At 33.9% G+C, this 26996-nt stretch overlaps 1 protein-coding gene across 1 annotated transcript in view; it reads right to left on the reverse strand.

Moving 5' to 3' along the window:
* The window catches only part of SNTG2 (syntrophin gamma 2), a 116853-nt gene that overhangs the window by 14885 nt on the left and 74972 nt on the right, over positions 1–26996 (reverse strand). Inside the window, exons 11-13 of the mRNA XM_058020809.1 lie at positions 23398–23514; positions 15076–15147; positions 11483–11692 (exon numbers count right to left, since the gene is read on the reverse strand). Of these exons, the coding sequence (XP_057876792.1) occupies positions 11483–11692; positions 15076–15147; positions 23398–23514 (399 nt within the window). The remainder of the gene's footprint in view (positions 1–11482; positions 11693–15075; positions 15148–23397; positions 23515–26996) is intronic.

Genomic DNA, 26996 nt, shown 5'->3' on the forward strand with positions numbered 1-26996 from the left:
GCCCACAGAAGTCTGGGGAAGAAAAGGCAGGAATAAAGAGGAACCTTTCTCATCTGCAGCTTCCTTCTTTGTGTTGGTGTCCTTGTCCCCTTTCAGCTGAAGTACGATGGCAGAAGGCAGCATGAAGGCCCCCTGGATCACAGAGAGGCCTTCTGATTTCTCCACACTTGTTGGTCTCCCATGTAGGGTAAAGCCATAAGTACATTTGGTTTCTTCTGGGACTGGGAAGTCCAAAAGCTTCCAAATACACCATGACATGCAATAGATTTTTTGGCAATAGACTTTTGCTGGAATATGAGTTTATTGCAGTGCTTTGGATGGAGGACTTGGATTTGTCCATGTTCTGCCACAGGCATCCAGTGTAGTATCTCTGGATTCTTTTTTGAAGACACAGAGTCCTTAATGCTACTTAAGGATGGGGGATTGTATTCTGTCCAAGAAATAGGGGTTCAACTTGCTTTTGTTTTTCAGTAAAATTATTTAAAATCAAGATTAATAACAATAACTTTCAGTTGAGATAGCATATTTTGAGATCACCAACAAAGATTCTTAATAAAAAATACCATTTCACATAATTTTTTAAGAATCAGGGCACCAACCTTTTCAGTCAGTACTCCTTTTCCTAAGTTCATGGCAGTAAGTTTTCTAAGGATCAAGTGAGACTCAGTGATGCTGCTCATCTAAGTGTAACACAGAAAAATGACACAGTGTATATTCATTTCAAAGGATATTACTTTTATAACTCTAATGCTGTTGGTCCAAAAGTCTCATCAGATTTACAGTTTAAAAAATTCAGCTGGTGATTGGCTACATTGCAGTTAATTATTTTCTTGCATGAAGGAAGCCCTCATTTTGCTTTAACTATGGCACTGATATGCAATGTATTCATTAATTTTGGACTCAGCCATGTTGAATGAGCAGGAATTTTAGTGTTTTTAATCAGCCAAAATGCAAAAATAATACCTACCTTCTAGTCTAAGTGAATAAAAATTGGGCATGTACATTATTTTGCTTGTTTATTTTCCATAAAGCAATTGGAAAGTTGGCAGCACCATTACACTTTCCTGCTTGAACTATACATTTTCCCTGCTATGCTGTTAACTACTTTATAGATAAAGATATCCATATGCTCTAAGATGAGCTGTAAGGGTTTATTACATGTAAATGGGATCACAGACAGTATTTCTCACTATACTAATGATATAGAATTTAACACACATTTTCTAAAACTAAATTCTAACCAGACAGGACAGCATTTAGGCAATAGCCATATCTATGCAGTGCATCTACTGCATGCTGTATTCACTTACTTTAACTTAAAGTATGTGCTATGCTTCTGGAAATAATATGCCATCAATGTAAAAAAGGCTAAAATCTTTCTGAAAATTTGCCTTTCCTTAGAAAAAGTATTTACATTAAAATTAAATTATACTATGAAGCCAAGGAATTTATTTTTGGAGTAGAAGACTCCAGCATTGCCAATCTGAATTGATAAAATTTTAGCATCCTCCAAATATCACTTCTATTTGTTTCTTTTTACTTCTAAGACCAAATCTAAAGGAACTTTGTAGGACTTGTCAGAGGAACTCAAATGCATGAAAGAGAGAAGGACCTAAATGATGTGTTATTTTATTCTGCATTAGAAATACACATAATACATACCAGCATTTAAGATATAGTGACAGGGAGGGAAAAAATTGTTTGGAACACAGGTTCTTGCATTAAGACTTTATATGGCAGCTTTTTAAAAGCTTCTGAATCATAGAGGAGTGACAGGAGTAAGGTGTCTTAATGCATCCCAAGTATTTACAAAAATATAGAGTTTGGCAAAAGCTTTAATATGGGACCAGATATGTCAAAAAAAGTATTTTTGAAAATTTCCCTTTTAGCATTAAAAAAATCCAAGCAGGGTATGAAAATAAAGATAAGAGCAACTAGAGTTATTATGGTTGTACTGAGAAATATATATCAGCCCACACATAGAAAGAGTATTAGAAGGCAAAATTAAACCCCTTAATTCTGAATACAGCCTGCAAAACCTCCAAGAGTCTTTCTGCATAGAATGAATAGTGCTAAACTGAAATGTTTTTAAAACCTTTGAAATAGCAGAATCACTGAATTAAAAATGTAGATGCTTTGGCTTTCTGATATCTAAAAAATTGGGTTTTTAGCATAAAATATTCTATATATAGTCTTTTTTTTTTAAAAACAAAACTTTCAGAACATGTTTATAAAGTACACCAAAAGCATTGTTACTCCGAATTCACATTATACATGAGAAAATGAAGCAACAATGAAATCCATCATTCACCAAAAGCATGAGAGTTTTCAGAACTTTCATCTAAAAGAGACTCCCAAAGCTCAGGTGTATTCCTCTTCCATATATCAGTAAAAAAGAATCAGTGAAATAATTTCAGTGAGAGTGATCAAATGAATATAATCTTCACTTAAAAACCACGGCAGATCCACTTATTTGCCCATACCTTTAAGGAATTCATCATGTCACCATTAAAATGTTACAGAACTTTGATAATTATGGACAAATACAAATAAAACCACTTCATCTAAACAAATGAGATCTGATTTAAAATCTTGTATATTCCTTCAAGATCTGCTGTTCCTGCTGCCAAAGGAATTACATCTTAATATCCTAAAATGACTCTTTTTTGCATACCTTGTTGGTATTATGAAAAGTACATTCTCTTATAAAAGATGGAACTGTAATCTGATGATTTCAAGAAGGTTATAGTTGTTGTTTTAAAACATTTATGTATATTTGTGGTTCAGCATATATGTACACAAGAGACACTCTGGCACTAAAAGTAAGATTTTTCAAAGGACTCAAATGATGGCTCATTATATTTTCACTGAATTTTAAAGAGTTTCTATTTATTTCAGTAGAAGTGGGACTAGCTCAGTGCTTTAGAAAATAATACCTGGATTTAATACATCCATGTTTTTAATGCTTAAGATACTGCTCAACTTGAAACTTTTCCTTTTAGGTCATCTATTGAAATAACTATCTGATCTATTTGTAATTTTTAATTTTTAATGCTTATGACATTATAGCAGCTAACAGCAAAAATGGTTTGCTTAGAAGAGCACTCACTGGACAGACTGTCTTTTCAGAAACTTTCAACATCACTGAGATAAAGCATTAAACCAGCATTCAAATACTAGGATTACATTAATGTGGGATTTTAGGATTCAAATATTAGGATTGCATGTACATTTGAGATTAGGTGTACAAGTGAACTTTACTCCACAGGGCATTGTGTTTCTGTAGGAAGACTGAGGTGAACCTGTAGGTTCAGCTACTTCTTGGCAAGACAGATAATGCAGTGGTGGATGCCAACTTTTGGCCATGGCATTCTCTCTGTGATATGAACCCATGGCTCAAGTAAATTTGACAGAAGAAAAGACTTGCTGCCCTCTTTGCTGAACAGACAGAAAATGGCTTAAACTGGTTGTAGGAAAAAGCAGTGAGCAAAATGGATGCAGGAGGAAAAAATCTACGTGTAGCAACTAAGAAATGGTTATCTTCTAGCAGGGGAAATTCAAATTTCTTTAGCCTTTGCTTATGTCAGAAAGAGATTGTGCTTCCTCCTCTCTGTGTCTGAGGAATACCTTCATTGTTTTGCAGCAACTCACTTTTCCATAAGGAAAAGCAAGAATCAACAGTGACTTCAATGTTAAGCGTTTCCTACATGTTTTCCTACATTTCCTATTTGTTTCCTACATGTCCTAAGCATATTTTCATAAACCTGAGGCAGATTCTCAGTGGTAAACACAGTAATCAAGGTGACACTGCTTGATTTAGTAGAACCAGTAGACCACTACTGGCTTACTTCAGCAAAGACAACAATGTCATTCTGATGCAGTTTTTTATTACATAATAATAAATATTTTTCTTCTCTGGTGATCTGTAAATTCTGGGATTTCACAGTTGAGAAGGGAATTAATCAGAAATATCATCAAAAGTCATTTCTGAGTACACAATTCAGTTGTGAATCAGTGGCACTTTTACTGGGATTTTCTTCTGCCTGATTCTTATAAATGGTGGGTGGAGAATGACAGGGAACACCAAAATTAAAACCATAAAATCCAGCATCAAAATTCTAAGGTAATGTTGCTCTATAAATTTGAAGTTCCACGACAGTAAATTTCTAAGGTAATATTACTCTACAAATTTGAAGTTCCATGACAGTAAATTCTTCGCAGCAAATTCTTGACAGATTTAAAAGAATCACAGAATGGTTTGAGTTGGAAGGGTTCCAAAATGGGCCCACTCACCGTAGGCAGGGACACTTTCCAGAACACCAGGCTCATCAGAGCCCTGTCCAACCTGCCTTGGACTCCTTCAGGGACGGGGCATCCACAATATCTCTGCGCAACCTGTTCAGTGTCTCACCACCTTCCTGTACAGAATTTATTCCTAATAAATTCTACGTAATCTAAACGTGCACTTTTTCAATTTAAAGCCATTTCCACTTGTTCTATCACTATGTGCTCTTGAAAAAGTTCCTGTCCAGTTCTCTTTTGGTTTCTTCCTTATTCCAGTCCATAAGATCCTCTAGAAAATAATAACAAGCTTAGATTCCCATGACATGATTTTTATCTAAATATTTGCATTTAGAAAGAATTATATGTAATATAAAAATATTTAGATTTATTATTTTAATATAAATAAATGTAATTTTAAGAATACATGATATTTTCAGAAATAATGGTCATTTCATATTAATCATGTCAAAAATACAGAATATAGAAACAAGTTTGAGTTCAATAGCCTTGAAAATTGGTATATTCACTGTTTTAAAAGTTCTAATAAATGCATTGTTTGATTTTCATCTGTCATGTGAATTGTTGAATTATTAATAATTATTGAAAATGTATTTACTATTAATCTGTATCGTTCTCAGAACCTTTCTTTGTGTTAGAGCATGGTGAGTTTTTTGCATCAGTGTGGAAATGAATTAGAATCTAACACCATTTCTAAAGGTGACCAGTTAAATTGTAATTGTAATTGTAATAAGCTTTCTGTGCATAATGAAAACAATCTAAAACTTAATTGTGTAATTAAACTGAGTGCTTCTTGTAACAAACTGGAGAGTATCTTTTAATGACACTATAAATCTCACCTAATCTACATGCTATTTAATATCTCGCCTGAATATAAGGAGAATATATCCTTTGCTTAAATGTTTGTCTCAGAAATTAGTTCTGAAATTAGCATGTGGTGACATTTCCATTCTTAAAGGGACTCCTACATATAATTTCATGTTTCATATATGCTTGGCAATCATCACAGAATTAAAAAAAAACAAAAACCAAACACCTGGCCAACAGTATTTAATATTTTTGCAATTCAATACAGTATTTGCAGCTCACAAGGCTTACATTGTGATCAACCAATCACGATTTCTTCAACCTCTCAGGTCACCATGAAGAATTAATAAAATCATAAATGTCCAATAATGGATCATAGAAATGACAATTGCTTCCTATCAAGATCACCTAATATCTGCTAGGTTTTGTTTATTTCAGTGGACTTCTTTTGGCTCAGTCTCCGAGAGTGGTTTAGTCTCCTATTTCTGCACTTAATTCCCAAAGATGCCCAGAAACAATGAGTGTGTTTGTTTTGATGTCAGCCTTACTGAGAAAGTCAAAGTTCTGAGAATCTCAAGAGTCAGCAAGTTGGAAAACTTAGGTAAGCTGTGGTAGATAAGTGGAAACACAACTAATCTCTGAGCAAGTTCCATTGGGGACACAGTCTCTAAAATCTATTCTGATTACATCTAACTTGAATTGTATTAAGATCATTTCAAAATGCCACTAGTGAATGACTAGAAAGCACATTTTGTGTAATGTTGCAGGAAGGAGACACAGGAACTGAATTTCTTGTAGGCTGTCTTGATATGAATATCACAAACTCTTCTGTTTTCTCTAAATCCAAAATCTTCAATTGAACTTGTACCTTTCATGCTAAAAAAATAGTTTCAGAGTGGGCTAATGCCACATTTCCGTGTAGCTTGGTTTCCATACGCTGGGAATGCAAGGAATCCATAACCCTGACCAGCACACATCACTATTTATATTGGTGACTCGTTGAACACTCAGCATTAAGCAAATATGAAGGCATGTTGATAAAATATGCATTGAAATTCAGTTTACAAAAAAAATTATTTAAAAGCCATTTGAGCTTCTATGTAAGGGATTTTCTCCATCTGGCTCCTAATTTTGAAATCATGAGGAATTTATAGTTATCTCCAGTGGACAAAGAATAAATGCCTAACTAAATTAATTTTAGCTCTTGAGCTGCTCAAGATATGGGAGCTATTTATCCATTAATTTTGCGAAAATGTGAAGTCTTAAAATACCAGTGCAATTTTGTGCAGTTCTTTCTTTTTGATCTTTCATCATTATGTGGTTTTACAAATCATAGAAGCAATGATGTGATTTAAAATATAAACACTGCTTTTCATGTTATGAATCAATTATTGGTTGTGACTGGTTAGTAAGTAGCATGCATGCACACAGTCACTATTACACTGTTATTTTATACAATATAGTCAACTGAATGCTTTTAAAGAGAAATTATGACAAAAAAAATGGTTTCCTTGAAATGTTGTTAAAGTCAATTGGAAAGAACTTATTCACTTCTCTATGTCTTAAATTAATTGTAGTTAACCCTTTAAGAAGATTTTAAACAAAGATATGCATCTAAAATTAAGTAATGGTCTAGAACAAACAGCAAGCAGATGTTGTAATGAGGAGGTTGCACTGATTATTTCCTGAGCTGAGAAGGAATAATGAGAAAGAAGCATTACATGGACAAGTTTTATAAAATATTTAAACCCATAAATCTTTACTAGAAAGTGAAGAGGTGAAAATCAACACCTGTCAACAGTATTCTGAAAGGATTTGTACAACGAACAATATCTTTTCATGGAAAAAAACTTCATTTTCTGAAATGAACATATTAGGAATACATTAGAAATTAATTCAAACTGATGAACTAGCAAAATCTATGACAACGTATTATGAAGAAATTTAAAAGATGGATAGAAGAGAGGATACCAAAGATAACCAGGACCAGATAATTAATGAAAAATAGTCCATCAAGCAAAAAGGCAAAGACATATAAAGCTGAGGAAAGGTTATTGAGTCAACCATTTCTTTAAAATAGTTATGTGACTTTTTGGTTGATTGGTTGGTTTTAATCATCAACAACATGACTGCAGATTCCTTACGTACTTCGTACCAATCTGCCAGAAGACAGAGTGTTTAGGGAGAAATGTTAAAGTGCAACAGGAAGATGGTGAACTAAGCATTGTGTAAGCTATGTCACTCACATGTCTGTCACCTTTTTTAAGCATGGAAGACTCAAGTTCACAGAGGAAAACAGTAACTAGATGGAATAACTAATATGCAAAAGCAATTAATTGTTGCTTACAAAACAAAACAGAATTATCAATTGCACTTATCTTTTATATAATTTTTTGGAATTTTCATCATGATGTTTTAGCAGCACAATATTTGTAGAAATAAAATTAAAAGTCTAATGTGGGAATCCCTAGAAACGAAGCTCTAGGTCTGCATGCACAATTATTCCCAATAATTATTTTTGCTTTGTCCAGGAACAGACATTATCTGTCTGAGAGCAATTCTAGTCACAATGATTCTGAGTCATATATGCAGCATCAAGAATCCTTCTATAGAGAATGGTTTGGTATTAACTTCTCAGAAAAAAAAAAAGACATATTAAAAATGCATAAAAGAACATAAAACATCCACAGAATATGTGGTTTATGTTAACTGATTTTAAAAGAGGGAAAGCACAGGAAAAATGCATCATTTATGTTCATTATAAAATAATTTTGGATTTCCAATTGCGTTAACTGAAATAAGTTGGAACATTCATTAATCTTCATTTGTTTACTTTGCTTGCTTTGTTTACTTTGATTTTATTAGTATTTATTTATTTTATTTTATTAGTATTATTTTGATTTATAGTAATGTATATTCCTCACATGAAGAACCTGTATCATTCCAGGAATATGAATTTTACTGCTAGCATTTTTCTATATATTCATATCCCTGACTTAAAAAATAAATAATAATTGTATTTCAATGGTTTATTTCTCTGTTGATATTAGTCACTGAATCATGGAACAAAATGGAAAGAAGTTAACTAGAAGCACTTACCTTTAAGCATGGAAAATAATGAGGCATCAAAACTTCTTGCTTATTCTGTTATAACTGAATGAGATCCAGCCTATTTTAATCCTTGGAGTAACTCACATTAAACAAATATTTTGTCCAAGCAACAAAAATGGTTTCAATACATTTGTTCAGCTGTATGAGGATTGGAAAGAACTTGCAGCATCTTCATCACAGCTGGAAGTATGAAGGGAAAACTTTCTTTTGTGTTAGAATTGCTAGTGAGGAGAGTATGCAACCATGTCTTATCACTATATACCCACCACAGGTACTTTAGAAACGCTGTGGTAGATTATTTTCCCATTGCATGTTTTTTTTCCAGTCTCCTGATACTTCTTTCATTTGTAAAGAAGATTCCTCTCCTCTGTCCTCTTCCAGCCATCAAACAAAGCTTACATGTACAAGGTTTCAACATGACAAAACTGTTGGTCCAATTTTTCTACAGCTGAGGGTAAAATACATTACTGTCACTCTTTCCACTATTCCAGTATTCTCCTCCATCCTCCTACTGAACACAACTGATCCAAATCATCCCTTTGAGATGTTTCTGCATTAATTTAATAACCATATCCAAGACTCAGATGAGTCAAAATAATTTCCTTTGGAAAAACTAGTCTGAGGCAAAGCAAGAATACTGATTTAGAAATTTAAAAAAGACATAATTGAAAACAATGTGGAATAATATCCTATGCTATTGACAAGACTATGCTGAAGAGTCAAAGAATTAGTAAGAGCTCTGGAAAATGTACCAATCTCTTATTTTTTAAGATTTTCTGCACCATAAAAATCTTGGAAAAAAAAAACCAAAAGAAAAATTACCTAATATGAGCATCATTTATTTATCTTGCACTGTTTAGGATGTTCCAGGTGAAACAAGTATTCATGCTGGGATTTGCAGGAGGTAATTTAACTTCAGTATATGACTGAGAGGATTTCATTACCTATCTTCCACTATTGCAATGCTGACTTTTATTACCAGCCTCATGGAAATACTTTTCAACAACACTTTTTCTCTCTTTCAATTGCCTTTCTGCCTCACTTCTCCTGCATTTTTATTGCCCTCATCTATCCAAGTTATGCCATCAGCAACTACAATAGTTTTTCTAGGAAAAACCCCCATGTATTTCTAGTACATGGATTCAACATCTGTTTGTTTGTTATCATTGTCTGCAAATAGATTAATTTCACCAGGGTCACTAAATTTCAGAGTTTCTTGGTAAACCTTTTGTAAACAATTGCAGCTAGAAATAAGGATTTAAGATAGCTAAAAGGGGAGCAATATTGTGAGGGGTGTTTCTTCCTGCTTTATTGCATTCTTTCTGTCATCTACTGCTGCTGCCATTTTCAAAAGAATTGCAAAACAAAGACATAACACCGGCAGATAAAATTCAAAAGGAGCACTGCACCTTAGCATTTCTCTTCATAGACTGTGTAAGGACAGAATCTTCTCAGAAGTACAGCTCTTATTATAGAAACACCAAATACAAAGGGTATGTACAGGGAAGGGTTAACAAAAAATCATAGGCAAGATCTTAACTACACTCTACATCAAACAGGACCAAGCTCCATTTAAATAAGAATAGCTGAAATGGCACAATGCAATCCAACAGCTGCCATGAATCTTGCCCAATCATTTATGAATAAAAAATAATTTCCAAAATTCTCCAAAAGAAAGAACTTTTACACACTGACATAACCAGTGAAAAGCTTGAATTTTCTGGGTACTGGAATGCCAGTTCTTTTTCTAGGACTTGAAATATTCTATGTAATATTAAATTGCACCTCATTCATGCTGCTCTTGACATTGTTCTGAAAAGAAAGGCACTCACAACAGAATTTATGCTTTGAATGGAGAAAGAAAATAGTGCAGTAAAAAGACTTTTCACTGCTGGAGACTGACCATAGTACTCTGAACTCTACTGACATTGTAGTTTACAGTAAATTTGGATGTATCCTACTATGTGAGAGAAAATGAAGACATAGGAAACACATATGGAGACTTGAGCACTATAATCAAGATTTTATTTGAATTACTTTCCTGGAGGTTTCAGATAGGTTAAACCACAGCTGCAGGAAATTTAATGTATTTTGTGTGAAATGAGTCTAGATGACTGATTCAAATGACAAAAGATCATTCCATAAGCAAAGAATCATTCCTTAATTTTAAAGATGTAAGGGAAAAGCAAGCTTTGAGATTTAACAATAAATATTCAGAAATTTAATCAGATAAAGAGCCAACTAATCTGCATGCTTGTTATACTTAATTTCAATCATGTTATCTGGTTTTATATGGATAATATATATAAGGATCAATATTTTCCTGAAGAAATGCATTCCTTCTCAGGAATTCAGTGCTTAGAACTGCTAAAAAATCTTTTTGTTCCTTCATCAGTCCAAAGAGACAAATAGAAGGGTTCTAATTAAGTACCTTGTAAGAACCCAGAAACCTGTTTAGAATCCCAGAGATCTGGAAGTTTAGACAAGCTAATTAACCACCTGCCATAGGACTCCTGCTCCTTGCAAGTCGTGTTTATACAATGGTGAGATCCACTGTTCTCAGTGTTTCAAATGTCTTTAGGAGGCTCACAGGGCACTGGAAACCTGAGCACACCAAATCAAGTTTGCATTTGTGTTAAACTGTGCAAATGTATTTTTAATTGGAGGAGGTCTATAGTCTCAATGAATACACTCCCCTAACATTTGTCCAGTTTACTTGAGAGTATGGATCTAGATTTACTAGCCAGCAGAAAGTGAAATTCTACTGTTTAATTTTGAAAATTCACGACTATTACAAACTTCTTTTCACTTTTATACTGTCCTCAAACTCTTCCAATGTTAACAAGGCCAATCCCAATTCACAATTAACAATATAAGAGCAAAATATTTCTTTGAATACAGAAGCATTATGTAAACCATATAATATTTACCTTACATGAGAAGAAAATTAGCTTTCTGGAAGAAAATGTTCAAGTTGGTAAAATATATTAATTTCCAGTTTTTAATAATCAAGATGAACTTACAAATGATTACTTTCAATTTTCAATCTGTCATAACATGCCCATTGACTGGTACTACACAGTCATTGTCAGAAAAATATTGATGTGATGATGAAGCTTTCAGAAGCCTTCATTGTATTAAATGTACTCACATCCTTAGTCATGGAGGACATCAATTGAATGAAATTATTAAACATACAAATAATTCAAAATATTTTATACTTATTTTGCAGATTAAATGACTTAAATTGTTCACTACTTACCCCTGTTCTTTGAACTTCCAAGAAAATTGCTCTTTGGAATGATTTCTCCCACACTGCCAATTCACTGCCCAGCTCTACGTTGAAATAGTGGCTCTTGCCATGCCCAACCATGACACTGAAACAATACGGCCTCTGGTCTTCAAGATCAAAGTCCTGGTGAATACCTAAATACAAGTTTGCTTGTAGCCAGCAATCATCAGCAAGCCAGAGCTGAAAGATATGTTTCAGTATGTGATTCTTCATCTGGCAAAACCAAACAATTGAAGCAACACTGCTTTCTGTAAGTGATGGGTACTTGGATATACTATGTCATTATGTCAACAATTGTGTTGAAGAAATGTTCTAGGAGTTAAATAATTATGTCAAAGACAGCTTCTCTCTGCTTCTTATTTGCTTTATTCCCTATCTTTTAATCCATGCTACTCCTGCAGTTCCAAAGTACTGTCAAAATTACCTAAGGAATACATCTATAATTTAAAGGGAGTTTGTACAAATACATTGCTTACAGTGAAAAAAGAAGGAAACCCCTGAATGTTTCCATACATTCCAGGAGCTATATACCAGCTCTACAGGAGACTATAATTAATCCATTCTACTTGGATTCCAATATGTGAAACCCCAAGGAATGCAGTAATTTTTCAAGCACCCCAGGGCTAATTCTAGAAATGACAACAGGGGAATGTCCTCCAATAGCTGTCAACGCTGTTCTGTAACTACAAGGAGACTGAAACAAGATCCTGCCATCACCTTCAAGATAAAGCAGAGAAAATTTACATTAAACTTTCATAATAAAAAAATATACCTGCAATACAATGTTTTGTAAATGTAAAGAAATTAATACAAGAAACTTCCCTAATATTTCAAGACTTCATTGATTAACATAAATATAGAGGAAAATAAAACTAAATTAAAAAGATACAACTTATACATCTAAGTACTTTCACAGCTTGAATTTCCAAATTACACATATCTTTACTTTTCTGTTTTTCAGATAGAATCCTTCCCTATCCCCATTTCTCTCTGATATCATGGGGCAGAAAAGACTGAACCCCCAAAATAATTAGCAATGATTCATGGGGCATCTAGGGAGCACCACATATTGCCACTAGGGTACAAAGCACTGTGTTGTCAAAATTGGCCCTGCTACTACCTGAGGAGAAAACAGACGTGATGAAGCTCTGTTATTTTACAACACTTCTTTGCACTGTTGAAAAGGAAGTTGAACAAAATTCCTGCATATATTCTGGTGTTCAGCAGCTATGGAGTGACAGATATTACATGTGCTTCAAGACTCAGTGCTGCATATCCTGGGTTTTAGACTACTATATTAGCATTTTTTTAAAATTTTCATGTGAAAATACCAGACAATAAAAGAAAATAAAATGTTCTTAAGACAAATGACTTTTAAAAATGTACAGGATCACAGTAAGAGTTTGAATTATGAGGCAAGCTATAAGAATAAACACATGCAATGCAAGACATTACATTTCAAATCATCTGGCTGTTACCACCAAATGAACAGAAATATGCAAAGGCATATTATAGATATGAATTTTAATTCACATATTTGTGTATTTATATTTATGTATACATGCATCCAAATCTAAAATATATCAAACATTCTGTTTTAAAATTTAAGTTCCATATTGGATTGATATTTTCCCTGTTTAACTCTTGCATTATAATAAACATAGATGAGAAGTTTACAATTAGGTGTGTAACAAGAACACTTCTCCTTAAAATCCATATTTCGTGAGAAGATACAAAACACACACTCCCACAGTTTTGCACTAGTTCTAACCAGCATTTCTGAAAATCCTTAAGAACCCCCCTCCCCAAATGGCAGCTTTTACAACATAAGCCTATTATATCTAATGCAGAAACCTTAATCTCTTACAATTTTTTGGATTTCTTCTGTTTGCCTCATTGTCATTTATACCAAAGAATCAACAGAAAAGAGGTTAAGGAGTTCAATTCAAGCTTTTGCACTTTAGCTTACTTATTCATGAAGACTGGCAATTAGGCATTCATTTATTAAAATGTCAAGAACATTAAAGAGTTGAACCATGAGTAGTTTATTTCCCAACTTCTTTTTCTTAATGAAAAAGTATTGCAGAAGCTGCAGAAAGACAGAATATCCTTGAAATTACCATAAAATTCCAGGAACAACTGAGTTTTAGCAGTAACAATTATAGGAGAAAAACCAAAACCAAAACCCAAGCCACAGGAATATCTTCCCAAAAGGCTTAATGTCTATATATTTCATTGGTGCCTGACTTATTTATGAGCCAAAACTAAAATTATAAAAAATATGAAAGAGACTAAATAAATGATCTGTGACAGAACATCTACTTTTTGTTGGTATGTTAGTGATGGGAAGGACCTGAATTTCCCCATATGTTCCCAGCTGGAGACATGGTCACATAAATTAATGCCAGGACTACAAGAATATGGCTCTCCTCCTGTGCTCCAGTCCTGAACACCAGGACTAATGTTTTCCTGGCATGGCACCGCCAAAACACTTCCTTCCCATGCCCTGAATAACCTGCATCAGAAAAAAACCCCCAACAAATAAAAAAAGCCCTACAATACTAAAAAAACCCCTACACACCCCAAACCAAAGCAAACCAAACAACCCCCAAAAAGACCAAATCAAAAACCTTAAGCACTTTTGCTTCCGTGCAGGATCTGTTACAGGTAACAGCAACAACTTGCCTTTTCCACCACATCAGCGTGTGGTCAAAGAGAAACAGCAGAGAAGGGCAGCAGCTGGTGAGAACTAAAGGTGAGCTTTAATTTTTCACTGAAATACTATTTTATCTGAAAAGATAGTTTTTTTGGTGTGAAAATATTCTTTACTCTCCTAGGCAAATAGGCTCTCACAGTAGCCTTATCTCACCTGCAAAGGTTTTGTTTCTGTTGGAGAACAAAATTAATCTATCTGATGCATTTTATTAGACAATATATTCCATAAGCCAATTATTTCCATAAAGTGCTAATATTTTGATGCAAATCTTTAATTGGAACAAGCTAGACAGAAAACATGGAGTTTTTCTAGTTGGGGGAAGAAAATTAATTCTATGGGAAATAAACATGACATGTTGCCCTTTATAAAGAAAAAAACACTACAATACTTGATACAACAATCAATACATATGATACAACAAGGACATAATTTTATATTTTTAATTTCAAAAATGAAAATACCTTTATATGGATCAAGAATTACAGCAAGAGCATTTTTTATCATGTTTGCTTGAAAATCTGACCCACTAAGAAAAAACTAATATCATTATGCTTAGCAGTGTGTCTCACTGATATTTCATATTGAAGTATCATATTCAGCTCTAATACTGAAAACTTTCTTCAATAAGAAAACATGTTAGTAACTTGTTCACTTGGAGCTTACCCCCTTTTCCATATTTTCTTATACTTCCACAGCTAATGCCTTAGCAATTCCAAATAGCTTTTTATAACAACAGATGAACTATTTGAATACTAGTTATTCCTAGTTGAGATTAATTTGAGCTTATCATCAACAGGAAAAGGTTAACTTTACTAAATAAAATCACTGGAATCGTTGGGAAACCTACCTTGTGAATTTTAAATAGAACCTCACAGAGGTTATAGATTTTTTCAGCTCGTACCCAGTCTAGTGTGCTCACCTATAATATAAAAAAAAATTATTAACACATTTTTAATTTGAAAATCATGTTTAGATGAAAAAAAAAAAAAAAGAAAAGATTTCACCCATCATTATTCTACTGGATCTTTTAAATATAGGCCTATCACTACATTTAATATTCAGCATTTAGAAAAGACTGCAAATAGTATTAAATTTTTACAGAAACAGGAATTAAAATGTGTTAAATAATTTACTTCTTCTTTTCCTAGTATGATGGAAATGTCTTTGTAATCTCTGTGGTTAGTTACATAAGCAATTTTATTTCTCAAGATGCTAACACAGAGAACTCAGTCTCAAACACAGAGTCATTCAGCTTTATGTCTAAATATGAAAGAAATCTTACAATCAATACATCAAGACGTATTCCAAAATTCAGTTTTGAATTTACATGCACTAGGGAGGCAATAACTCAATATTTATTCTAAAACTGGAAAAGGACTATGTGACTGCAATATTTAAAATCAAGGAAAATATCATTTGCATGCTCAATAATATGAAAACACCTATACTTTCTTTTCTTTTGATTTCATTACCTAATCCTGTTGACATGACAGGCTGTTAAAATCTAAATAGCAAGAATGACTGAAGTTTTTACTAAAATTCTACTTCATGATATGATGTGATAATCTGTTTTCTCTTAAAAACAGTACCCAGCCTATATTGTTCAAGAAAAAAGGAAAAAAGAAAAAAAGAACTCATACATAGGAAAAATTCAATGGGAATATGTATCATTTTTGCTTATATGTTTTAGTGCAAAATCCTAGCTCTTGGGGAATGCACAGGAGTGGCTGCATAGACAGATGAAGGATTTGACTAGGTTGCACCTCTGAGGCTTTTGGCATATGAAAATAAGTATTTTGGTAACTTTAATAGTAACTTGAATAATTTAAAATTCTAGGGCTTATACAGCTTTGTCCTATTCCCACATCCCAACCAAAAGGAAGAAAGCAGAAACAATAAATTAAAATAATTAACATAAAGAAAAAATTTTCTGTCAAAACATTTTCAATCACAGATTCTTTTTCTCTGTGTTCACAGTAGCACATAATTCACCTTCAAAAAATTTAGTATTTCTCCTGATGATTTGCATGGAGATATCAACATGTTTTGGTTCTTTTAGAATTTATTTAATGTTTAATTTTCAAGTGTCTTAAAATTCTAAGCTGTTAAACAGAATTGTAATAACTTTATGAGATTCCAAACCAGTACAACACTTACAGGACTCTAATGGGACTTCTGTTAGTTATGAAATGTAACTTCAGGTTCCTTTGGAGGAGTAATGTGAACTTGGTGTTAGTTTCCTTCTAATCTTATAATCTGAATTAATTCTTAATAATCTAATTATTAAGAACTAAATCTAATAATCTAATCTTCTCCCAACTTCTCTCAGGTTTAGATTAGTTTTTTTGGATTATTAAATTTAGATATTATGAATCACCGACTGAAATGGGACTGAAGAACTCTAGAACTTCTAGCACCACATCTTTTCAGGATATAGAGGGACTCACATTCTAGGATTCTCCATTTCATCATTTCTATATCTTAACAATCAAATGGCAAACATGACTTGAACACAATACATCCACTAGAATATATAAAACAGATTACACACTTTATTTTACTATGAGAAATGTTGCAAAAATTAAAGCTCAAAACATTACATACACGTAATTTTAAAGCTACATGATAAAAGCACATAGTACTACTTAAACTTTTTCAAATTTAAATCTTATGTCAGCTGGTTTAGAAAAGAAATGTAAAGAAATTCTAGGTACTAACTTGTCCTCCCATCCCTTTATAAAAAGGCAGCAATTTTTAAAGACATATCTTTCTGTTTTTTAGGTTTCCATTTCTACTTTTTTTTTTGTAAGTCCATTCAATATTTTATATGATTTTTGCAATTTAATTATTGCACAAATAAGAAATAACCTAAGTTTTGAAAGAACTGAAACAAAGGACTTATAAAGTTAATTCATAGAGAAATGTACATTTTAACAGGCTCACAATAGAGTAAGCACTGCAGGTCTTTGATTAATCTTATGTCCAGAAAAATAGTTTGTACTTTGATGGCCGTTTTGAAAAGAAAATAATTAAATAATACATGTTTTGGCCCATTACTGTTGATACTCCAAAGGGATATTCATGCTTCTTCAATATAAGGTTTAGAGTACAATGGAGGCTAGTTTATTATTTGGTCTTGAATTTTTCAAAGGGAAAGGATATTTTCCATCTCAGTTAACAGCAGGAGAACCTTTTTTGCTCTAAGTGGCTAGACATAGAAGCATAAGCACTGATTCATTTGCTGTTTATGCCACTGGCTTTGGTGACATAGGCTATGACCTGAAACCTGTTGAGATATGAATGGACTTTCATTTGTTCATATCATTTGTTTTGATACCTGAAGATTAATTTTAACTGCTGGGGATCTTTGCACCATTAATGATGGATGAAGGTGACACTGCTGTGCCACTGAATTTACTCTGAGTACTTCAGATTTCTTCCCATTATTCCACACATCTCTTTCATCTTTTGATGCTGTGTAACCTCATGCGACTTTTTCAGCAGAGGCAGGCAGTGATAGTGACAGCTGCTGTCACCTATATAAGCCAAGGTTTTCTTTACCTGTGTCTGTCAGAGAAAGGTTGCCATACTTAGAGTGTGAAACAGTCTGAATACCGCTGCGTGCAAGGTGCTCAGAACATAAAAAAGCATGTTGAGAGGAATTTTAAAGAGGCAAAATAAACATATTACATACTAGAATCTAAACAGACAGCTGACATTATTTATAGTTTTATCAGCACTATCATAGCATGTCGAAGTTTAAAATGTTACTGTTACAGACTGCTTTACTTTTAAAACCCCACAAATAACCATACAGTCCTAGTCAAGAAGAAAACCTGGAAATAATCAGGAAAGTTCATGAAAATTGCGATATCCTTCATTTGATTTAAAGAATGTTCCAGTTTATTGCAGGTTATCCATCATCACACATGTAATAACTGGGTAACAAGTACCTAAGATAAATGAGATACCCAAGTATATTTCTTAGTCAATAAAGTAGTTTTTCCTCATTATTTCCCCTTGGAATTGTTCCTGCAGGTATTCTATAGATTGCAATTTCTTGGCATGACAGTGTTATTATTTTTTATGAAGCATTTGACAAAACATTTCAAACAGCTCCATTCAGAATAGATGACTCAATGAGACATGCTTGCATTCATATGAATTTAGTTCAGACAGTTTCAGGAATAGCATCAAATTGCATGAGAGTTTCAATTAGCATTCAGTAAGTTTCTACTTTAATTTGTGTTCTTCTACTATATGAATTTATGACCAAGAGGAGCTGAATGTTGTTATCTATATTATTGGCAGACCACTTTCATAGCTAACCCAGTTTAGTACGTGTTGAGTAATTGGTTCTGCAGACATTTAGCTATATTAATCCTTTCAGGAACATTGCAAAACTAAGACATTTGTAAACTCACAGGTAAACACTGAGCTGATCAGAAAGATAATAAAACCAAACAGGGTTACAAAAAATAGGAATCTGAAATTACAATTCCAAGTCTCTTATGAGAGACTAAAAGAGGTATATAGAGTTACAAAAGTTCCAAGTGTTGCAGAAAACTTTTTACTTTAGCATGTGTTTCTGCAATTTCCTCATGGTTTAAAAACAGGCATTACAGTGGAGTTCTGAAAATAAACAAACTGAAAAAATCTAGCTTTACATAGACCAGGTGATCTTATCATCAGTTCAAACTTAAATTCCAAATATATTTACCTTCAAATATGTGAGTTAATAATTGGCTTTTCTTTAAAAAGTTATTATTTAAAATAGAGAGAAAACAATTAAGTTAAACTCATTTTGACACACACAGTAAGCAATTAGCTCATGAAATTACGCTCTGTAAGAGAACTCTGCAATTATAAAATAGGTGTTGGAGTTCTGGATGCTGAGAATTTTACACTTTCTGTGCTGACAGACTCTGGCTCCCAAGAGAGCACTGCATTTGACCTGAGGCTGCGGACAAGGCTTCCAAAATTGATTGATAGCACTGAGATTATGGGTGTGTAGTTTGATTAGAAGTGTGCAACATCACAGGGTGTAAAACTTAAGAGTTTAAGGTTTTAGAATATAGTAATATATATGGAGAAAGATGGAGGTTTTAGGGCAGAGGCTGGTCTTTCTTCTTTACCTTCTTCCTTCTTCTGCATGGGTTTGGGTGGTATTTTGTAATTGGACAGAGAAGTCTGCATTACGGACTTTGAGTGATTTGTTATTGGGTTAAAAGTGGAGATAATTTAGGTGCAATTTCTTTAATTGGATAGGTTAGCCTTAAAAGACCTTGTAAGAAATGATAGTTAGCCATTTTGCACCTTGTTAGTAGAATACTGCAGAACTCAGTGCCTGTGAGACTGTAACATAGATAAGAAAAAATAAACACCTAAGTCTGAACACAAAATATAATCTTGAGTGCCTTCAATCCTGACCTCAACAGAGGCAGAGAAAAGAAGCCAAGAACTAGCAATAGGCATAAAAGACTTTCATGCCTGCTCAGAGATCACCATTAAATAAAGAAATATGGTGTGAATGTAAAAGAGAATCATACTTCAAAAATCACTGAAATCAAATTAACATAACATACTCTTGGACTTTCTCTGAACACAGACTCTGATTCTAGAAGTCTCCAGAGCCCCCCAAAATATTAAAAATATTTGAATAAATGTAAAGGAAAAAAATTGAAGTGCTGATAATATTTATTACTGGAATACAGCAAAGGCTGTATTATCTGAGAATTCAGCAGAATCATCCAACCTTCCTAGAAGTACTAAAAAGGTCTAAGGAGAAGATGAAATACTTATAAGTAAAGAGTAATTAATTTCAATCATCTTTTCGCTCCTTAATGGAAAAAAAAAAAACAAAAAAAAAACCACAAACAAAAAAAAACCCAAGAATTTTTTTTAAAAAAAGATTATTTTTAGTATTTAGAACTTACATGAGAGCATTAAAAGTACTGCTTGTATATTTAAAATTACACAAGAATAATTTCTATTGGTTCAGCAGTGTTTTTCAGATATTCAGTTTTTAGAAATGGGTCACATTTCTAATATAGCAGTGTGTAAATGAAATCTGTAAATTTCTTAAATACAATCAGATAAGCCACTTCAGGGATGCAAAAGGACCCTTATCTATTAATCACATGATCCTTGATATTTACTACTGCAGTGAAGCCTCGACATTTCTGGAATCACCATCTGAGATATTGTAGCAATAGCATATAAATAGAATATTACTTGCCATAGTGATTTATTTCATAGTAAAGTATCCATTATTTTCCACAATTTTCTTTATTTTTGCTCATATATAACTATGTTTTCCATTCTTATGAAAATGAGCAGCTGTATTTACAATCATGTCATCTTTTACACACAATGAAATAGAAAAAGAGTGGAAATTGTACTACATCCTTTTACAAGCAGTTGTAAAATTATGGATAAAGATAAGTTTAGAATTTATAGGTCATCTGCTCTGTGCACACTATATTGATACACTGATATGCAACTGATTTAGAATATAAATAGCAATGGCAACATCTCTGAAATAAATTTTGTTAAATTTGTATCTTCTAGAGATCAAGTAAGTTGAAACATTTGTATTTTTGTGATTGAACAGTCTTTCTTTTTTAATTTTTTTCCTGCTTAAAATAGTAAAAAAAAAAACAAGCCTCCATAGGAGCAACAGTAAGAGCAGTAGCATCCAATGTCTCTAAAAGAAGTGAAAGAGCTCTATTCACAGTTTTGTGGGGGGACCTGTGTTTCCAGCTACAGAGCTGGGACACGTGGCACAGAACCAGTGCCATGGGAGCTGTCCGGGGTCTGTCAGGGCAGGGTCCCTGCCAGGCAGGTCCCAGCTCATGGTCCTGCAGTGGATTGACCTTGTCACACAGCCAAATACCCACACAGCCTCTCACTAACTCCCCAGTCCCCTGCTATGGGATGGGAGAGACAATCGGAAGAGCAAAATCAAGAAAACGCATGGGGCAAGAAGACAGCAGTTTAATAAGTGATGGAAAGGGGAAGAAATCAATTCATGCAAAGACAATCGCACAATGCTCACCCCAAGTAGAGCAACGCCTAGCCATTCTCCAGTCAAAGGCTACTTTTGAAGATCACATCCTCATTTTTTATTGCTGAGCATGATGTTTCATGGTACAGGATACCCCTTTTGCTCTATGTAAATCAGCTGTCATGGCTCTGCCCCCCCAGCCTGTCCCAGCCCCAGGCAGTTTGCTGGGTGAGCAGAGAGAATGTAAAGACTGCACCATCCCTGTGCAGCATCGGCTCAAACAGGGCTGCGTTAGCTCTGCTTTAGCCCCAGGAAGAAACCACTGCCACACGGGCTGCACTGAAGTGGTGGCCCCCTCCCAGCAGGGCCCAGGCAGGAGCAGGGCAGCCATGGGCACTGGGCAGCCATGGGGACAGGGCCAGCCCCAGCTCGGGGCACCAGCCGTGTCCCTGGGAGCAGTGACAGACTGAGGCTGGGCTGGACATGGGCCCCTGGGTGGCCCTGGCTTGTGGGACCATGGCTGGGCAGGGCCGTGGGGCCCAAGACTGGCCCTGCTGCCCTGCAGGGAGGGACATCAACAAAAGCCAGGGCTGGAGGTGGCCTCAGGAGAATGATAATCAGCTTCAAAGCTTTAGATCCAGGTTTAAAGTCTCCACATAGGAGGTTGCTGGAAACTGTGAATTTGGCCTTTAGTTTTGGGGGGGTTTTTCCTTGATGAGAGACATCTGGGGCATGTTAAACGAGCAAGAAAACCGGTCAACAAGTTTTATGATTTATAGACTCTTTCACATTTACTGGTGCATCATAGTATTGAGGTGGCACAACACATTGATCAAAGGGATCCCCTTGGTTCATTTTTCGAAAGCCAAGGATCCTACAACAAAAATTTGTAAAAGGATAACAGATTCTATCAAGTAATTTCTACTAGCAGTCATCCCCACTTGCCTGTTCTTAGTATATTGCTGAAAATGGAAAATGAAGTAGTTTATCCTACATTAGTATCATATATATGTACAATTTTAATTATATCAAAAATGTGTCTTAGAAACAGGTCTGAAGACAATAATTTAACTTTAGAGAGGAATATAATTCATTTGGTGTGTTATTTATTTGTTTAATATTTCTGGATATTACATTTTAATTATATTGTAGTAATTGTATCAAATTTTAGTTCCTTGGCTTAACATATGAAACCCCCAATTTTCAGAGGGGGAATCCCCCTGCTTTTCCCACATGTGTTGTCTCATTTTAAAAAGAATACTGTTGGCCATTTAAGAATGTTTGAAATTAATTGGAATCATTGGATTAATAATTTCAATCTAGAGAGGGGGAAATTTTACTTATTGCATTTCATTGAGGTTCACAAATAACTTTTGAAAAGTATGCACTTCTCAATGGTACTGCAGAGAGTACACATATAAAAGATCAGATTTTCTTTGGACCAGCAGACAAAACTGGGAGACTGAGCACCTTCTGAGCAAAACTGTAGGCAAGTTGTATAATCGAAATTTCATGCTAAGTCCACATTTTATTCTTTTATCATTTGTTTAAGGCAAAGGTTTTCTGGAAAAATTCAATAAAGGATTACATGTGGTAAGTATAGGTAGTTTTAAAACATTTTTGGAATTCTACAGCTCATTTCCATATCACCCTTCTAAATTAATTTTTAGAAAAACATTTTATAAGGCACCTGTTGTGAAACAGAATTTTTGTAATGAGGTATATAAATGATCAAAGCAAGACTTGTCCAAACTGTATGCTTAGCACTTTGATCCCTTGCTTGTGTGAAAAATCCCCAAGTATCATCCAATGTATGGATGGTTTATTTCATGATGCATCTTGTCTTTCAGAAAGCAGACTAACTACCAACTCATTGCATCTACAAAATACCTTAGAATAAATAAAGGAAGAAATATTAGGCCTCACCAACCAAAATAAAACCTGACCTTGACAACTTCAAAAACAAAACATACAGCAAACTTTTCAGAGGATCTTGAAAGATGCTAAATATCTACAGTTTATTGAAATTCAGTGGCATCTGTGACTTTAACTTACATTGAAATCGCAGCTGAAAACTTTGCTTGATAAAGGAAAACAAACCCAGACGTAACAAACAGGTTTCCATTTACAATGAAACTGATACAAAAATATCAATTTTTTTACCGGTGGAGTGCTGAAAATGTAGAAGGATGAACCCTTCAGGGCCAGAAACTTGAATTTGTAGAGCTGAGATGAACCAGTTCCTTCAAGCCTCTCATTTACCCATCCCATGTGTATGACCTGTAAAAGAAAATTGAAAATTAGAGTTCTCTTTCTCAGTGGATCATGGTTTTAGTAGCATGGGATACATCATCTACTTCACATTTGCCTTGCAAGCATTTCCATATTCTTGAAGCATACAGTACAATGCCAGTGTGTCAGAAGTCCTTGAAGAGACTTAAACTTGTAGTACAGGTAGTCTGAATCTTATCTGAAATAATCCCTGTTTTAAAAGCCACCTAGGCAGGTCAAAGCAGACTCTCATTTGAGCCAGCAGAAAATCTACATGTACCAAAGTAGTTCAGTAGTTCAGCAGTTTATAAAACCATAATACCTTATCTATAGCAAACTTGGGCATACTGATATTTCTATTACACATACCTCTAAAAAATTACCTCTAAACAAATCACTGAATTTATCTGAAATAAAACAGCTTTCACCAGGCTCATGTTTGCAACTATTAAAGTCTTTGTCACACTCATTGTCTTTCAGAGTTTATACATTTTCATACATGCTTTATCACATTAATGTTTTCAAAGAGTTAGGTATCAAATCCAGTAGGTAGACAATGTTAGGAGTGTTACAATGCATGCCTTTATTTTCCAGATAAATTAATGCTAAGAAAAAATGAAATGGAGAAGTAAGATTGAATGCTTCCTTTTTGAGGCAAATGCAGATTTATAACGAAATGCCATAAATAAGAATGCCATGGTATAGTAGCAGAATATCATAAATGTCTTTACTGAAAAATAACAAAGCAAAAACATTCCAGGCTCCATTTTGCATAAATTAAGAGGAACATATTACTCTTGAAACAGGTACTTAAATCTAGAGTGAATCACCAATCTGAGTGTACAAGTATTACTGAGCAGCTTGCTCATTTTCAACTAAGGCTACACTTAGAGAAGGAAATGATTTACAGGGGGAAGAAATGTCAAAGCCCTCACTAATAGTATGGATGAATTTTCATACCTATATTATGAAGACCTCACAAATTGCTTTCTAATGTTGGTATTTAATGTACGAATTATGTCTTTTGTCAATCAATTTATTAATAAATGAATAATAAATCAGTATGTTGAGCCAGACAATCCTTCACCATACTGTTCTTCTGAGCTCCAGGACTAACATTTTAAGGAGATCTATAAAACTGCAAAATAAATACAGTAGCCCTTTCAGTTCTTGATTTGCTGTTCTGTAAATTGAATAATTCTCACCAAAACATTGTTTCTATAGTAGTCAGCAAAAGTGTTGAAGCAGGATATTCAGACATCACATTACTTAAAATAAAAATAAAAATTGTTGCTACTCTACTGAGATGATATTATATATTCAGTTTGTCAGGGTTTTAATGTCAAATCACACAGACAAAAAAGAATTATATCAAATATAGTTTTAGGGGGTTTTACTTTCTTTCTACATATCTTTCCTATTGACTGGTTTATTTAATGGTCTTTTAGATTTCAGAAATGGAGAAATAATTATTATTCACTTCAACAAAATCTCTATGGAACAAAAGCAAACAAGTGTTGCTACTTAATTACAGGCTGTCTGTGGCTTACTGGGTTACTGAGATTTTAATGTGATTTTAGTATGTGGGAGGGAATGTTAGTCTGGGATAAAAAATATTCTGTTTTTTTGATTGAAACCTGCCATTTGAAGTTTTCAGGAGAGATCACAAGGCATTACACAACAGACTGTCCCTTCTCAGCTCTGCTTTCACTACATCATATATCATTGATATATGAAGTTTCTAACATGCTTTAATACACCTTCCAAAAGTTCCCGTAAGAAGAAAATGAGCAATGGCACTCATTACAAGGAGATAAAACAAGTCACTAACAAAATGTAATCCAATCATAGCAGATAAATGAAAGTTCTTATTTGCACTTATTGTTTTCCTGAAGTAATAAAGCATCTAGATGCTGCAATGACTGGAAATTTAATGTGTTAAATTTAATAAAGCAGTCAGTTTTGTAGTAGCAGTAAATTTTGTATATAGTATTTTAGTTAAATACTTATGAAAAGTAAGTGATGCAAAACACTCAGGAGGGAATTGAAGAAAGAAAATCAAATAGATATCTGTGTATGACACATCAGAACAGACAGATACACTTATGTAATTTAAGTGGGATAATGATCTACAAGAGATGCTAGACTGACCTGCAAGTTAAGAACCAGTGTCATACCATGAGGCACACTGGAACTACAACAAATTAAGAAAGCAAAGAGAAGTACATCTTGAGGCATCTTAAATCATTTTGGGGGGTCTTTTCCAAAACAATGGTAGATGGTATATTTTGAAGAAAACAGCTATTGGGGCAGGACTGGGAGGGGGGGGACAAGCAGTCCTTACACATACATAAAGTTTAACTAAAAGCAAAATAAAAATAAAATATAAGATTGTAATGCTGTAAGTTTTGATATATTACATTACTGTTTTCCATTTTACACCAGTTGCATTCAGTTACGACTGAATGGCTGCTATTCAAAACAAAATGTTCTGAAGAGCAAAGCATAGAGGAACTCAGAAATTATGACACAAGTTCTCTTTGTGCTTTAGTTCAAGAACAAAATTCGTAACTCCGAGCTGGGCACAGTTTGAACACCACAAATAGCAACATATCCACACTATGCTGAAGGGAACTATGAAGATAGGCATGTACCTGAATTCATGCATCTTCCCAGGCATTGTCTACCTGGGCAAAATTTAGATTACAAGTCCTTTTGGGTAGCAATAAAAGTTTTTTCTCTTTGTTTTCTTGTTTTAACAGGAGGCTGGTAAATTGGACCTGATGCCTCTCACCTTTACTCATTACAGCCTTCTTGTTCAAGTTAGGATCCAAACCACAAAACACTATCTTGAAGACAGCTACAACCAGTAAATTGCCTTATGGTTATGCATTCTTATAGCAGATCAGTAGCACTATTCATGCAGCAGGAATCAAGCAAACTAAAGAAAAATTAATGTCCTTCACAAATTTTTTTTCTAGTATGTCTGCTTTGTATTTTAGCAATATTACAACAATAAGTGGAAAAATAAAGAAGAAATGATTTCAAACTATAGCTGTTTATCTCACAGAGCATCTATACCTCACAGCACTGCATATCAGCTGACTAGGGGTTAAAAAGCTCAGTGTTTTTAAGTGATTCTTCTTCTGTTAAAGTTTTTTCAGTTGTGGATCTGAAGTGCTAGAAAAAGTCTCTGAAGCTAATCAAGGCAATTTCATTAGGAAATAAAAGCTGCCCTCCCACATAAATAAAGTAAAAAAATCAAAGATCTGAATTCTATCTCTATGTTGTCTCTTTATGCTTAAAGGAATTTAGTCCTGCTCCCTTTCTACAGGTGTAAGTTGTAAAATTATAGTCTTCAAGAACCTAACTTTCCCAGACTAACCAAAAGGATAAAGTAATTTTATTCCTATATGTTATATTTTTAGAAACATTTTTCTCTTTTTTGAGAAAAAAAAATAGAAAGAGAAGTGGAAGAAAAAATGGTATTT

The sequence above is a fragment of the Melospiza georgiana genome, chromosome 3 (assembly GCF_028018845.1).
Source record: "Melospiza georgiana isolate bMelGeo1 chromosome 3, bMelGeo1.pri, whole genome shotgun sequence".
NCBI lineage: Eukaryota > Metazoa > Chordata > Aves > Passeriformes > Passerellidae > Melospiza > Melospiza georgiana.